Source organism: Oncorhynchus mykiss, chromosome 24 (genome assembly GCF_013265735.2).
Source record: "Oncorhynchus mykiss isolate Arlee chromosome 24, USDA_OmykA_1.1, whole genome shotgun sequence".
Classification (NCBI taxonomy): Eukaryota; Metazoa; Chordata; class Actinopteri; order Salmoniformes; family Salmonidae; genus Oncorhynchus; species Oncorhynchus mykiss.
Window position 1 is genome coordinate 26185068 of NC_048588.1, and position 12803 is coordinate 26197870.

A 12803-nucleotide genomic window follows, 5' to 3' on the forward strand; every position below is an offset into this window, starting at 1 on the left:
TAGGTGTGGGAGGGCTAATGAGACCAGAGGTGACAGAACAGGGTGTTTATAACTAAACCAAGATAGACCACAGCCTGTCGTTTCCAATGGGAACAAATTAGTCAGAGTGGGCAGATCAAGCAAGGAGGTGGGCAGAGCCAACATCTGCATATTTCCTTTAGGGAATGCCTACTCTGTGAAGTACACGTGTGCAATAACTCAAATCGCCTTTGCACTCAGAATACTGTATTAAGATCAAATGTTTCATCAATGAGAAAATTTGCAGAATGTTGGCCAAAATCTATCTCGTTCCATCTTCACCCACTGCCGGATACTGGGCTTCCTCTCACTACCATATTTGGTAGGGAGTGGAAAAGCCAAGCAGGTGCTTCACATTTATAAATCCATTGAAATATCGGTCTCATTGTTCTATCTGTGATGGAGTGCTCGGTTTAGGGGTGTAGGGTTTGAGCATAACCTAAAGGTATGGAGGGGCAGATCCTCTTGCTGATCCGTAGGCTAGTAACATTGTCTTGTAGCGGAAGAGCAATATCTCAAGCAAGAATTTAGCTAGGACTGTCTGGAATTGGAGAAGGGAAAACTGAAAACTAGCTGTTATTGGCAGATTGGGTTGGAACTCTCTTTCTTATTGGTCTATTAAATAGTTACCACCTGTGATTTAACCAGGCAGGCCAAAACTCCATCACATCAAAACAGGCTGACATTTCTTTCCAAAGACTTGTACTAAAAGGGCGTTATAAAAGGGCGTCATAACATATATAAAACACAAGAAAATCAAGTTGACTGCACTGGAATGTTTAGGGTCATGGGTCTTGCCCCAGATCACAAAATAACTGTCTTTACTTCACTATACAACGGGTTGATCAAGGCACACTTCATGTTTCCCCAGAAGCCTGACTGTGTGACAATTGCACAGAAAAATTAGGAGAATAACGTTCGGGCAGATGAGCGCTATCGAGACGCCATCAAAGCCCTCAAATCACAGAGACAGAAAGAGGAGGAACAAAATCGGTGAGCCTATCCACTGGATTTTATTTGGCCAAACAAACATGGCATTTTTACTTTGTTTTATATTAATTCGTTTTTTCTTCTCTCCAAAGTCTTATTGAGGCTAGGAAGAAGGCCACCTCCCACCCCTTCCGCCCAACCCAATTGAGGTACAATACATGTTTAGGATTCGGGCACATTGTGACCTGTGGTCCGAACATTCAAAAGTTGTATTATGAACCTGTAGGTTTGGGATGGGAAGTTCATAATCAGATGCAGCATGAAACAATGGAATACAGAACCCACATAACATTCTGAAAGCACACATTTAAAACTATTCCATTGTAGTACGAGCTAACAGTCTGAATGGAGCTTATCAAAACAATACCAGAAAATATATTGTAACATTTTTGTGCATTTCATTTGACTATTAACAGAATATTGAGTCAAGGAAGATACCTGGAGTGAAGAAATTGGACGTGGATGCCTTCTCTGTGACCCACTATCACATGCCAGAGACTACAGTGGACAGGGAAGTTGACACAGCACAGGTAATCTACTATTTTAAAGCTAAAAAATATGCAATGGCCCAGTGTGATATTTCTAATGTAACCAATGTGTTTTGTTCCCTCAGCCAAAGGCATGGGAGGTGGCAAAGGAGGAGGTGTGGTGCCTGCAGGAGCTAGGACAGGAGGAGCTTAGGGGCAACCACGTGCTGAGGAGGGAACGGCTCACACAGGTACATACTTCTACACAATCACGCTCAACTTGTTGAAGACTATTCAAGTGATAACATGGCAGAAAAGTTAATGTACAACTTTCTGCATTACGAGGCTAAATCTGTCCTGAGCTGTTAAAGGAATGCCTGAAATCCTTTCAATGCATATTGTATGCGTCAAGACCAAGACAACAGCAATACTTATGTTTTTCTGCTGTCAGGACCGAGAGCGCCTCCTGGTGGAGCTGGAGCACATGCATCAGACAGACCTGTTGAGGCGAAGGCATTTGATGACTCAGATGCCTGCCCAGATCTTCCAGCTTCTCTCCAAGAGACAGGAGATGAGGGAGGACTGGCAGAGGGACATGGAGTTCACCTTTGAGGACATGTACACTGGAGAGAGGAGCAAATCGGGATGAATTTTTCAGTGCTCTACTCTGGCCATGAGTACACAATTTGTTGGTCTTGCCTTGGTGCATAGATAAGTTGTTTTACTTGATTGAAATGGAGAGATTTACCTTGATTGAAATGGAGAGATTTACCCTATCCTAGACAGTAGTGTGGACACATCGTTATGACACCTAATTACCATTATTACGTTGGCATGGAGTTTGTCTATTTGTCTAATTAAACCTGTACTGCTCTCTTGCCTGCAGGAGTGAAATGTGACCTGGTACTGCAGCTGGTCCCAGAGCCTCTCCCAGCTGTGTCCACTGGCAGCCAGGATGTAGACCTAGACCTGGAGGAGGCCACTCCTGACCTTACACCATCGGCTGGGGCAGAGGAACAACTGGCTGAAGGTGAAGTGATGGATGACATTCTGATGTTTGACTCTGGCTCTGATTAATGTCTGAATTACTATCAGAAGATGATCATAGTGTTGTCAAAAAAAGGTTATGCAAACTGTAATAAATGGAGTTGGATCATGTGCACAAAGTTAACAATTATTTTGCCTTTAATGGTAGAACCATCCAGGCCTCTAGGTGGTGCTCCCAGAAAGGCCTTGAAGAAACTACTGAGCCGCGTCAGGTCACAGAGAGACCAGTGGGGCTACTGGAGGCTGGTTGACCCCACGTCTGACTGCCAAACTATTCAGACAGCAGAGTTCTACACGACTTCAGATGGTACGACTAGTCAGGTTTTCTGGCCAGCGAAAAGCGGGGCCGACCGTTAACCACTAGTCCCAGACTCTCTGACCCCTCTCAGCCAGCCCAAGGTTAGTGAGCCCTTAGTATTTGCTACCAAAAGTTGAAGGGTCAAGAGAAGCATTGATTGAGAGAATAGTGTCCCAGTGTTTGTTTGATTATCCAACAGAGGAGTACAACAGAGGAGTACATAGTAGCTGGTACCCTGCTCCATCCTGATAAACAAGCCATCAAGATCCACACATTTGAAACCGAGAGGAAGTGAAGGGTGTGTTTTTGTATCTATGTATTCATGCATGTCCATAACGTCTGTAATATTTCTGTCTTGAGGGGGATGTATAATAAAACAAGTGAATGTATTTAAATTTCTGGGAACGTGTCTCTAAAGCTGAACGCTCATAGTTTGACCTGTGGGTGCCTCTGTTTTCCAGGAGGAGGAGCCGGAGAGGCAGAAGCAGGAGCAGATAGCCCTGCTACAGGATTTAGGGGAGAAGAAGATCAGGCTGGAGCTGCTGCTACTACTGCAGGAGGCCCGGGAAGAGAGAGCGCAGCTGCAGACGGCCATGGCCCAAGACACTGCTGCTGCATCTGGACCACCGAAAACACCAGCCCAGGACGTCAGCCCTGCTGCACCATCTCCTGAGGTAGGTGGATGTGGGTGGGATTGTGTGGATGTATCTGGGTCATGATGTAAATCAATAATAGCCTGAATTGAAGTTTTTAATATATTTCATGATGGTTTCTACACTTGAACTCTGTGTGTGACTGTTTCCACATGTAATAGCGACACTGACTTGTTCTGTGGTTGTCCCTGTGCAGTCTACTATACACTCAGCTGCTGAGGATGACCACACCAGGAGAATCAGAGTATCAGCAGCATCTCGTAGGGTGGCAGGTAGCCTTGCGGTTAGTGTTGGGCCAGTAACCAAAGGGTCGCTGGTTAGAATACCCGAGCCGACAAGGTGAAAAATCTGTCTATGCCCTTGAACAAGGCACTGAACGCTAATTTGCTGTGGCTGACCTTGTAAAACCACACATCTCACTGTACCTATCTATTGTATGTAACAATGAAATTAACATATTCTGTTATGGTTGTTTTTGGGAATAACCCTCCCCACCCCCCATATTTTTCAATGTTTCCATTTCTTATGCTTCATAAGCAGTCAGTGGAAGAGACTCGCCGGCGTCTGGAAGAGTACCAACACACGCTAAGAAACCGCTATTCTGGTAAAACTACGGCAAAATGTCTACCTCCTGGTACCAAAGCCCGTCCTCTACCACACTTTAAAGGAGGAATCATTCCACCAGTAGTGCCACTAGAACTCCCCTCTGTCTCTGCCCTTCTCCCCTGTCTCCCTGTAGCACTTAGTACCCACTCTAGAGCTTACACTCCTCTGGACCTCCCCACACCCTCCATCTTGGCTCAAACTCTCTTCCTTCCTGGCACAACAGTCTGCTCGCATATCAACTCCAGGGCCTCTCCAGTGCAGCTAGAACACACCGCTAAGAGACCAAAGAGCTGGTTTTTCTGCTTGGCTTCCGGACAATGTGTTTAGTAGGGTCCCAGAGGACATCCCTGAGAGGCTACTTTCCCCCTCTACCTCGTTGGATCTGCAGACCACATCCTGTTTCCCTCCACTCTACGCCACACATCCCACTCCCATCAAAAACTGACTCCATCCCAGCCATCAGCCCAACCCTTTCAGAAGAGTCAGCTACTCTCCCTGGGGTGGCCCCGGTGAAGCCTGGGCCTATCCTGCGGGCCTCAGCCAGGTCTGTGGAAGAGGTGGAGAGGCAGAGGCAGGAGATACGCGAGGCCCAGTGTTGGGTGGAGGCCCAGAGGGAGCAGGAGGAAAAACGGAGATGGCTGGAGGAAGAGCAGAGGAGGAGACAGAGGGAGGTGTTACAGGCACTGCTCACTGCTGACGACTCCCCCAGCCTGGTCCAGAGATCGCGGATGGTTTTGGGTCAGAGCGTGTCCATCGGATGGCAGCTCTCCTGAGGGCCATCGAGGAGTCCAATGGGCAAACATCATCTGTAGAAGCTAATCCGAGCCAAGACAACACACTCAATGTCCAGAGTTCACACCCAGACAGACCCGCCCCTCACCAACTTTCCCCACCACCACCCCCGAGCAGCCAAACCCCCGGTGGCCCGCGCCAGGCTGGCCGTCATGGAGATGACAGAGCAGCATGAGCTCAGTGCCATCCAGGAGGTGGAGACGCCAGCCAACACCAGCCTGATCACAGGTCGGTCAGCCAGCCACACCCTCAGGGGGCACCATACACTACACCAAACGTGGCGGTGGTCAGCTCTGGTAACCACTTGTATACATTCTTCATAAACAAGCGTGTATCTCTAACCAGCTACTATGTGCTGTGTCCAGAAGGGAGTGTGAGGCTGTCTTGTATTGAAAGGGCATTCCCAGAAGAACAGGACCACTTGGCCCACTCTGAGAGAGGTCACTCCAGCACCTTTGTGTTCAGTGCAGGGGAACACACAGCTGGGAGTGAGACATTAAACCTGGTCTGGTAGATCCAGCAAGCTATCCTGGAGAGAGAGAGAGAGATTACAGCTGGAGGCTGGTGCCTCTCCTGAACCTGGTAAGGAAAGGAGGAAATTGATGAAGGGGAATAGGGAGTTACCTTATGCCAGGATGGTTACCACAGGAGTATAGGACAGGGATCCTTTCACTTAGATTTAGACTGATGGTCATGGTGTCCTCTGACATTTTCATTCACTCTAATCCAACTATTATTTTCCTAGATCCCACCCCGGTCTGCCCAGAACAGTCTCAACACTCCTCTGAGTTTGGGAGAGGTGTCCCTGGAAAATCTCCTGAGGCAAGTTTAACCCATGATTTATGTCAGGGTTTTTACTGATTTATATTTGGCTCCCTCACAGGTCCACCATATTGTGGATAAATTGAGGAGTTACCAAATCTGAGTGTTTGGTCTGTCCTACAATGCCCAAGATATGGATTGAGAATAAGTTTGTTGTATTTGTGTGTCTTGTGTTCGTGTCTGGATTTCTCTTTCCTTTCTGAGCCATGATGTAAATCAATATTGTCCTGAAGTATATTTGAAATATATTTCATGATGGTTTCTACACTTGAACTGAACTGTGTGTGTGTGTGTGTGTGTGTATTTTCTTTCTGAGCCATGATGTAAATCAAATATTCCTGAAGTATATGTGAACATATTTCATGAGGGTTTCTACACTTGAACTGAGCTCTTTCCACAGTATTATTTACAGTGCATTCGGAAAGTATTCAGACTCCCTTTTCCACATTTTGTTACGTTTGTTAGGTTCTAATTATCAGAGTAAGAACTCGACGGACACTATGAAACTTAAACCAAGTTTATTCTTCCCAAAGGATCGAACGGCTGAATCGACAAAAACATGTTTACAATAGTGGTGGTATATATATACACCACTTTGGGTGGAGTCTCCTCCTCGCTAAACATTGTATATTTATTGCTAGGCAGGAAACTAAGTGAAATGGCAAACTTTTCCTTCTCCCTTAACCTGACCTGACCCCCTTCATCACTAATCCATGACACTCTCTCCTTTTATCAATGCCTGCCACATGATCGTTTTCTCTACACTCAGTACATTCCAAGCTTAATTGCACACACCATATACTTTCCTCCTACCATTAACTTCTGGTGTAGACCCTCTAAAGCATAGCACTCTAGAATACATGATAGAATCCATCACGTTACAGCCTTATTCTAAAATTGATTACATTTTTCCCCCCTCATCAATCTACATACAATACCCCAGAATGACAAAGCAAAAACAGGTTTTTAGACATTTTAGCAAATGTATAAACTGCTAGCACATTTACATAAGTACTCAGTACTTTGAAGCATCTTTGGCAGCAATTACAGACTCAAGTCTTCTTGGGTATGATGCTACAAGCTCGGCACACCTGTATTTGGGGAGTTTCTCCCATTCCTCTCTGCCGATTCTCTCATGCTCTGTCAGTTGGGACAGACCCTTTACTCAGACTTGTCCCGAAGCCACTCTTGCGTTGTCTTGGCTGTGTGCTTAGGGTCGTTGTCCTAAGTGCCCTGGAGCAGGTTATCAAGGATCTCTCTCTGTACTTTTCTCTGTTCATCTTTCCCTCGATCTTGACTAGTCTCCCAGTCCCCGCCACTGAAAAACATCCCCACAGCATGATGCTGCCACCCCCATGCTTCACCGTAGGGATGGCGCCAAGTTTCCTGCAGATGTGATGCTTGGCATTCAGGCCAAAGAGTTCAATCTTGGTTTCATCAGACTAGAGAATCTTGTTTCTCATGGTCTGAGTCTTTAGGTGCCTTTTGGCAAACTCCAAGCGGGCTCTCATGTGCCTCTTTTTTTTTCTGAGGAGTGTTTTTTGTCCAGCCACTCTACCATAAAGGCCTGATTGGTGGAGTATTGTAGAGATGTTTGTCCTTCTGGAAGGTTCTCCCATCTCAACAGAGGAGCTCTGTCAGTGACCATCGGGTTATTGGTCACATCCCTGACCAAGGCTCTTCTCCCCCGATTGCTGTTTGGCCGGGCGGCCAGCTCTTGGTGGTTCCAAACTTCTTTCATTTAAGAATGATGGAGGCCACTGTGTTCTTGGGAACCTTCAATCCTGCAGAAATATTTTGGTACCCTTCCCCAGATCTGTGCCTCGACAAAATCCTGTCTCGGAACTCTACTGACAATTCCTTTGACATCATGGCTTGGTTTTTGCTCTGACATGTACTGTCAACTGTGGGACCTTGTATAGACCGGTGTGTGCCTTTCCAAATCATGTCCAATCAATTCAATTTACCACAGGTGGACTCTAATGAAGTTGTAGAAACATCAAGGATGTAAATAAGGTATTTTTAGTCTAAATTCAAAAAAACTGTTTTCGCTTTGTCATTATGTGGTGTTGTGTGTAGATTGAAGAAAAACATGTATTTAGTCAATTTTACAATAAGGCTGTAACGTACAAAATGTGGAAAAAGTAAATTGGTCTGAATAGTTTCTGAATGCACTGTATTTACAGTTGCTATGTTATCAAACCTTGTCTAACCCTGGTTTCTTCCCCTGTGTTGTGTCCCTGTCAACGGTTTTGTCCAGTTGGAGAGCCTGTCCTTCCAGTCAGCTGGTAGACCCTCAGAACCAGACTACCTGTCCTCCACCACCATCTCTTCTGGCAGCTTCGCCACCACTGACCCTGAACACACCTCCACCAAAATAGGTGTGTGTGTGTTTGACTTGTTTGTAAGCCTAATTAATTGAGTATCTATCCAGGCCAGTCATGTCAGAAATTCTATGTGATAGTTGCATTTAAAATGGAGAAATCTAATCCCCTGTTGTATTTCCCCCCACCCCCTATAAGACTCTTTTCTGCTCTTGGCTGGGTTTGGAAGAGGGAAAAAATCATCGGTCAATGGCTCCTCTTCGCGAAGACGCAGTTCCTGTAGGGACGTATCTGGTCCTGGGTCTCCCATCTCAGACTCACTCCTACACAGCAGCAGTATCCAGCGCATCATAGACAAATATACCAGGGAGCTCTCTCAGTTCTGATGGGAACCAGACGGGTACACACAATTTGAATCTTTCTTTTTGATTCCAGTATCCTATTTTAGGGAATTTCCAAACAGCAGCCTCTTACAATTCCCCTTCCTCCCACCCACGTCCCTCTGCAGTGATAGAGGGGTCAGTGTTTGAGGAGCCCAGCTTCTCTGTGTCCCAGCAACAGCAGAAGCCCTGGTCAAAGCAACTGCAGGAGAATGAGGGACCAGACAGGTCACCTGTGTGGGGGGCCGACCCACACACTCTCCCCTTGGACACAGAGTCAGGAGCTGAGAGGCACGACCAAGTGGGTTCATTCACACCCTCACACTCCATTCAATGGCAATATGGGTTCAGAGTAAATACTAAAATGTTGTTGTTTTAGTATCTATCTATCTATATCTATATAGATATATTAAAACAACATTTTAGTATTTACTCTGAACCCATATTGCCATTGAATGGAGTGTGAGGGTGTGAATGAACCCACTTGGTCGTGCCTCTCAGCTCCTGACTCTGTGTCCAAGGGGAGAGTGTGTGGGTCGGCCCCCCACACAGGTGACCTATATATATTCAGGAATGGAACAGCACTGTCAACCGAGGCAGGACTCCACTATCAGCCCAATGATTGGCCAGCGCTTGGATAAGTCATCCTCACCGGGCCACAGGTGGGATTCGACTTTGAGCAGAATGATTGGCCAGCTCTCAGGTCAATCAACCTCACTGGACCATGGGTGGGATTCGACTTTGAGCAGAATGATTGGCGGACTCTCCAATCAGTCAACCTCTGTGAGACAGCTGATTGGTCAGATTCGACTGGACCAGTCATCCCAGTGGCTGGATAAAGGCCAGGATGAGAGCCAGATGATGGGGCCTCTGGTTGGAGAGCTGGATGAGTCTGCTGCGCAATGGAGTGGGAGCTCAGGTAACAGTCAGTGAATATGGATGGAATATTACTGTCTGCTTAGGGTGTGTTGGTTTGTGTTATTGCATGTCTTATTTCAGTGTGCAAGAGCACATTTCTTGCTAATGCTGTACTGAACCCCCCTACATTAGGAGCTGATGGGTCTAACTCCCTAGGCTGGGTGGATCTGAGAGGCTCAGGCCAGACAGGAGTGTCATCTGACCAAGAGGGAGCCCCTGAAGCCCATTCACAGAGCAGCTCCTTTCCCCCTGGACTGGAACCTCTGCCACACTACCAGTGCCTGCAGCGCTCTGGCACCAGTTCGCAGGAAGTAGACAGGACTGGGGGTAAGTCTATTCGAGATGTTTTCTAATGATGAATCAGGATTTCCTTTTTATTTTTATTTTTTTTACCTCATCCTCTTGTTTCCTACATCTTTGACGTTGACCCACCTAACTAGTATTCACCTTTCCTTAATTTGTTGTGATGGTATGGATGAGTTACTAGGTTCAGACTGTTAATCATATTTTACTATGTTCTGTCTCTGTGGATCCAGCCTCTGACTCCTTTCACCCCCTCCTGGATGAAGTCACACACAACGAGACAGCTGAACCCTCCATGACCTTTCACCTTCCAGAAGAGGACGTGGAGGGGCCATGTTTCCACGAAGAAGAAAGTGACCATGAAGCACTTGCAGGGGACCTTGAACTCTCTGCATGCTCAGAGGAGTTTGTGGACGACACTTGGTCTGTCACCTCTGACCCCTCTCCTGAGTGCCTGAGAGGAAGGGAGGAACCACCTCCGCCCTCGCCTACCCTGCACGACTCCTTGTACCAGCTGACCACGTCCCAGTGCCTCCCTCATAACTCTGCTCTGGATGTATCCCCAGGAGCAGAGGTGGGGGTTCTGGCAGCATGTTCCCTCTCAGGCGCCTCTCTCTGTGAAGATGTCCCCACTTTGGACAAGCCACTTGAAGGCAGGGACACTGATATGGAGAGCATACCAGCACCTCAGACAGTTGACCAAGGAGGTGCTATTATTAAGGACCTGGGTGCAGGAGAGCCGGATGCCCAGCTATGTTCAGAGTCAAAGATCAGCCCTCCCATCTGGGAGAGAATTGTCATTACATATAATTCACTATTCAAATGTTTCAGACTATTGGTCCAGTGATGGGGTTGTTTAACGGATGTCACTCGAGACGGGCTTTGAGAAGGTGTCTTCTGTAATGCTATTAGTTGATCTTTGTGATTTGACGTCTTTCTCCTCTTTTCAGGTGGGCAGTGTGACGGGGATAATGGATTCCATGCTGACCCTGGTGAGCCTGACAGACACCACATTAAAGGACCACGGACTTGCTGAGGAAGGAGAGATGGATGAGGTATCAGACCAAGAAGGCATTGTGGAGAAGGTAATTTCCCAATGACCAGAGGAGTCTGTGAAGACTGAGCAACTGAATCTCTGCTGTAAACTCCTCCGCTGCATGCATTTTGTTGGGTAGTCTCTGACCTTAGTGTGATGTTTTCTAGGAATCCAAGTGGAAGAGGACTGGCCACCCCACATAGCCTGGTTCCTCTCTAGGTTTCTTCCTAGGTTTTGGCCTTTCTAGGGAGTTTTTCCTAGCCACCGTGCTTCTACACCTGCATTGCTTGCTGTTTGGGGTTTTAGGCTGGGTTTCTGTACAGCACTTTGAGATATCAGCTGATGTACGAAGGGCTATATAAATAAATTTGATTTGATTTTGATTTGACAGTGTTGCCAGAGGAGGATGCCAGCCTACAGGAGGAAGAGACAACCCCCTCTCATGCAGGTGAGAACCAGAAGACCTGAAACTTCTGACTCTTCTCTCTTTCCTTCTGAGTCCTTTCTTGGTCTGTACAAGGTTCCGAAGTGCTTTAAGTACATATGTGTATCCTTGTTTATACTTTTTTTCTCTTTCCATGGCAAGTGATGCTGCTGGAGTTCCAGTCGTGTCCCAGCATGAATCTACAAGAGGCCTTCCAGCAGAAACGCAGAGCCCTGATCCAGAGGTCTGCCCCCAAGATGGCTGAAGCCAAAGCAAACACCAGGGCCCAGTCTGAAACCACTGAGACCAGGGCCAACACAACCACCAGGGCCTAGTCTGACCCAACCACTGTTCAGTCATCCACTACTAAACCCAGGAGAGAGGGGAGGAGTGCAGAGTCAACCCATGCAGGAGTGGATGCCAAGCAGAAAAAGCATTAGCCAAAGCTCCAAACTCCCTTGCAGCCTCCCTTGCTAGGTAACAATGGATACGTCTAATATTGTGTTAACAACCAACCAACACGTGGCAACTCTTGGGGAAGGAATGGGGGGTTAGTGATGGGTCAAACACTTGGTCTTAGGGGTTGTACTGTTACTGAACAGAGTCCTCTCTTTGTCCTCGGTGAGTGAAGCCAAGCTGAAGAAGGTTGGGGAGGTGAGGATCAGCACTCCTGAGATGAGGAAACAGGATGTGGCTGACATGCGCCAGAGAACAGAGAGGTGATAAGTTCTTTCTATTCTGCTGGAACAAGACCCAACCACACATCATGTAAACGTGATATCTGACTCTGGTACCTAGGATGTTTTTTCAGTGCCACCCGTTTCTCTCATGGTCTCTGCAGGTTGTACAGCTGACTAGATGAGGTGAAGCTTCAGAAGGAGGTCAGGAGCAGACAGGAGGCATATGCCAAAGAGTTTCACAAGGTAACATTTAAAATAACCCAATTTTTAAACATGATACTGTATCTGGCATTATGTATATTGAATTAATTGAAAGTTGAAGTGGATTGATATACATCAACATTAGTCAGTTTGAATTGATATGAATTCTGTTTTCTCTCGTCACAGAAAATCTTACAGAAGCTACGGGCCAAGCAGTCTCCGCAATGATACTGACTATCAGTTTTATCTGTTGTGTGTTCTGTTTGCACTTATTTTGTACTTCCATGTGTATTTGTACAGTTTAATCAGTAATGTAAAATATATTTTTAAAGTGTGTATATAATCTGCATTGTCTATTCATCACAACTTACTGTGTTCACACAACAAAAGCAGCCAGTGCACTATTACACCTTGAATACTGTAGGTACACACATTGCATTATGAGAATGTTATGTTGCCTGTAAAAATATTTTTGTTTTAGGTTTTCATAGCCAATAAAGTTGCTTGTTGCTGATTTTGCCTATCCTTATAAGTTGTATTATGGGAGGCCACTTGAAATGAAAAGATTGGAAAACTTCTAAACTTGTCACACGAAATAAAGCCCTCCCACCATTTTAAAAGGTGATACACTGGGCATATTCATTACGTTGACGGAGACCTACCTGAATTTGTCCAATAGAAACTCCTTTCGCTGTTTGCTTCCATAATGAATACGCCCCAGCTCATTATACGGTGGTTTGTTGAATGTCTTATTGGCTTGAAGGGCATTCTTGAGCGTGTGTGATTTCCCTATAACACACAGTATATTTGCACGGTAGAATTCAATGGATATAGTTAATTCTTA

The 12803-nt window shown here is 46.2% G+C and overlaps 1 protein-coding gene and 1 long non-coding RNA gene across 9 annotated transcripts; both read left to right on the forward strand.

The window, feature by feature from the left end:
• Window positions 1-795: 795 nt before the first annotated feature.
• On the forward strand, window positions 796-5693 carry LOC110504087. 4 transcript variants are annotated; one of them, XR_005039376.1, is made up of 10 exons: window positions 796-1011; window positions 1101-1157; window positions 1425-1538; window positions 1628-1726; window positions 1927-2505; window positions 2671-2921; window positions 3020-3118; window positions 3282-5099; window positions 5237-5453; window positions 5617-5693. It is a non-coding gene; the product is annotated as an uncharacterized LOC110504087 (long non-coding RNA). The 4 variants fall into 4 exon arrangements; XR_005039375.1 differs by having other exon boundaries at window positions 3282-3494; window positions 3670-5453; XR_005039374.1 differs by having other exon boundaries at window positions 3282-5453.
• Window positions 5694-7951: 2258 nt separating this feature from the next.
• Window positions 7952-12473, forward strand: LOC110504086. 5 transcript variants are annotated; one of them, XM_021582909.2, is made up of 11 exons: window positions 7952-8074; window positions 8216-8417; window positions 8526-8625; window positions 8950-9316; window positions 9448-9642; window positions 9852-10703; window positions 11046-11102; window positions 11241-11555; window positions 11710-11797; window positions 11920-12001; window positions 12146-12473. In XM_021582909.2, the coding sequence occupies exons 4-6, from the start codon at window positions 8971-8973 to the stop codon at window positions 10463-10465; spliced, it is 1155 nt and encodes a 384-aa protein (XP_021438584.2). In that variant the 5' UTR covers window positions 7952-8074; window positions 8216-8417; window positions 8526-8625; window positions 8950-8970; the 3' UTR covers window positions 10466-10703; window positions 11046-11102; window positions 11241-11555; window positions 11710-11797; window positions 11920-12001; window positions 12146-12473. The 5 variants fall into 5 exon arrangements, 4 of the variants coding, with proteins under 4 accessions (XP_021438584.2, XP_021438583.2, XP_021438585.2 ...); XM_021582908.2 differs by having other exon boundaries at window positions 8216-8625; XR_005039373.1 differs by lacking the exons at window positions 8526-8625; window positions 8950-9316; window positions 9448-9642 and having other exon boundaries at window positions 10569-10703.
• The last annotated feature ends 330 nt before the right edge of the window (window positions 12474-12803 follow it).

What these genes read in the sequence shown, in the direction of transcription:
- LOC110504086 (XM_021582910.2), top strand. Translation starts at nt 8,872, where the DNA reads ATGAACCCACTTGGTCGTGCCTCTCAGCTCCTGACTCTGTGTCCAAGG. An exon ending in GCAATGGAGTGGGAGCTCAG is followed by an intron (nt 9,317 to 9,447) that starts GTAACAGTCAGT and finishes CCCCTACATTAG; the next exon opens with GAGCTGATGGGTCTAACTCC. An exon ending in GGAAGTAGACAGGACTGGGG is followed by an intron (nt 9,643 to 9,851) that starts GTAAGTCTATTC and finishes CTGTGGATCCAG; the next exon opens with CCTCTGACTCCTTTCACCCC.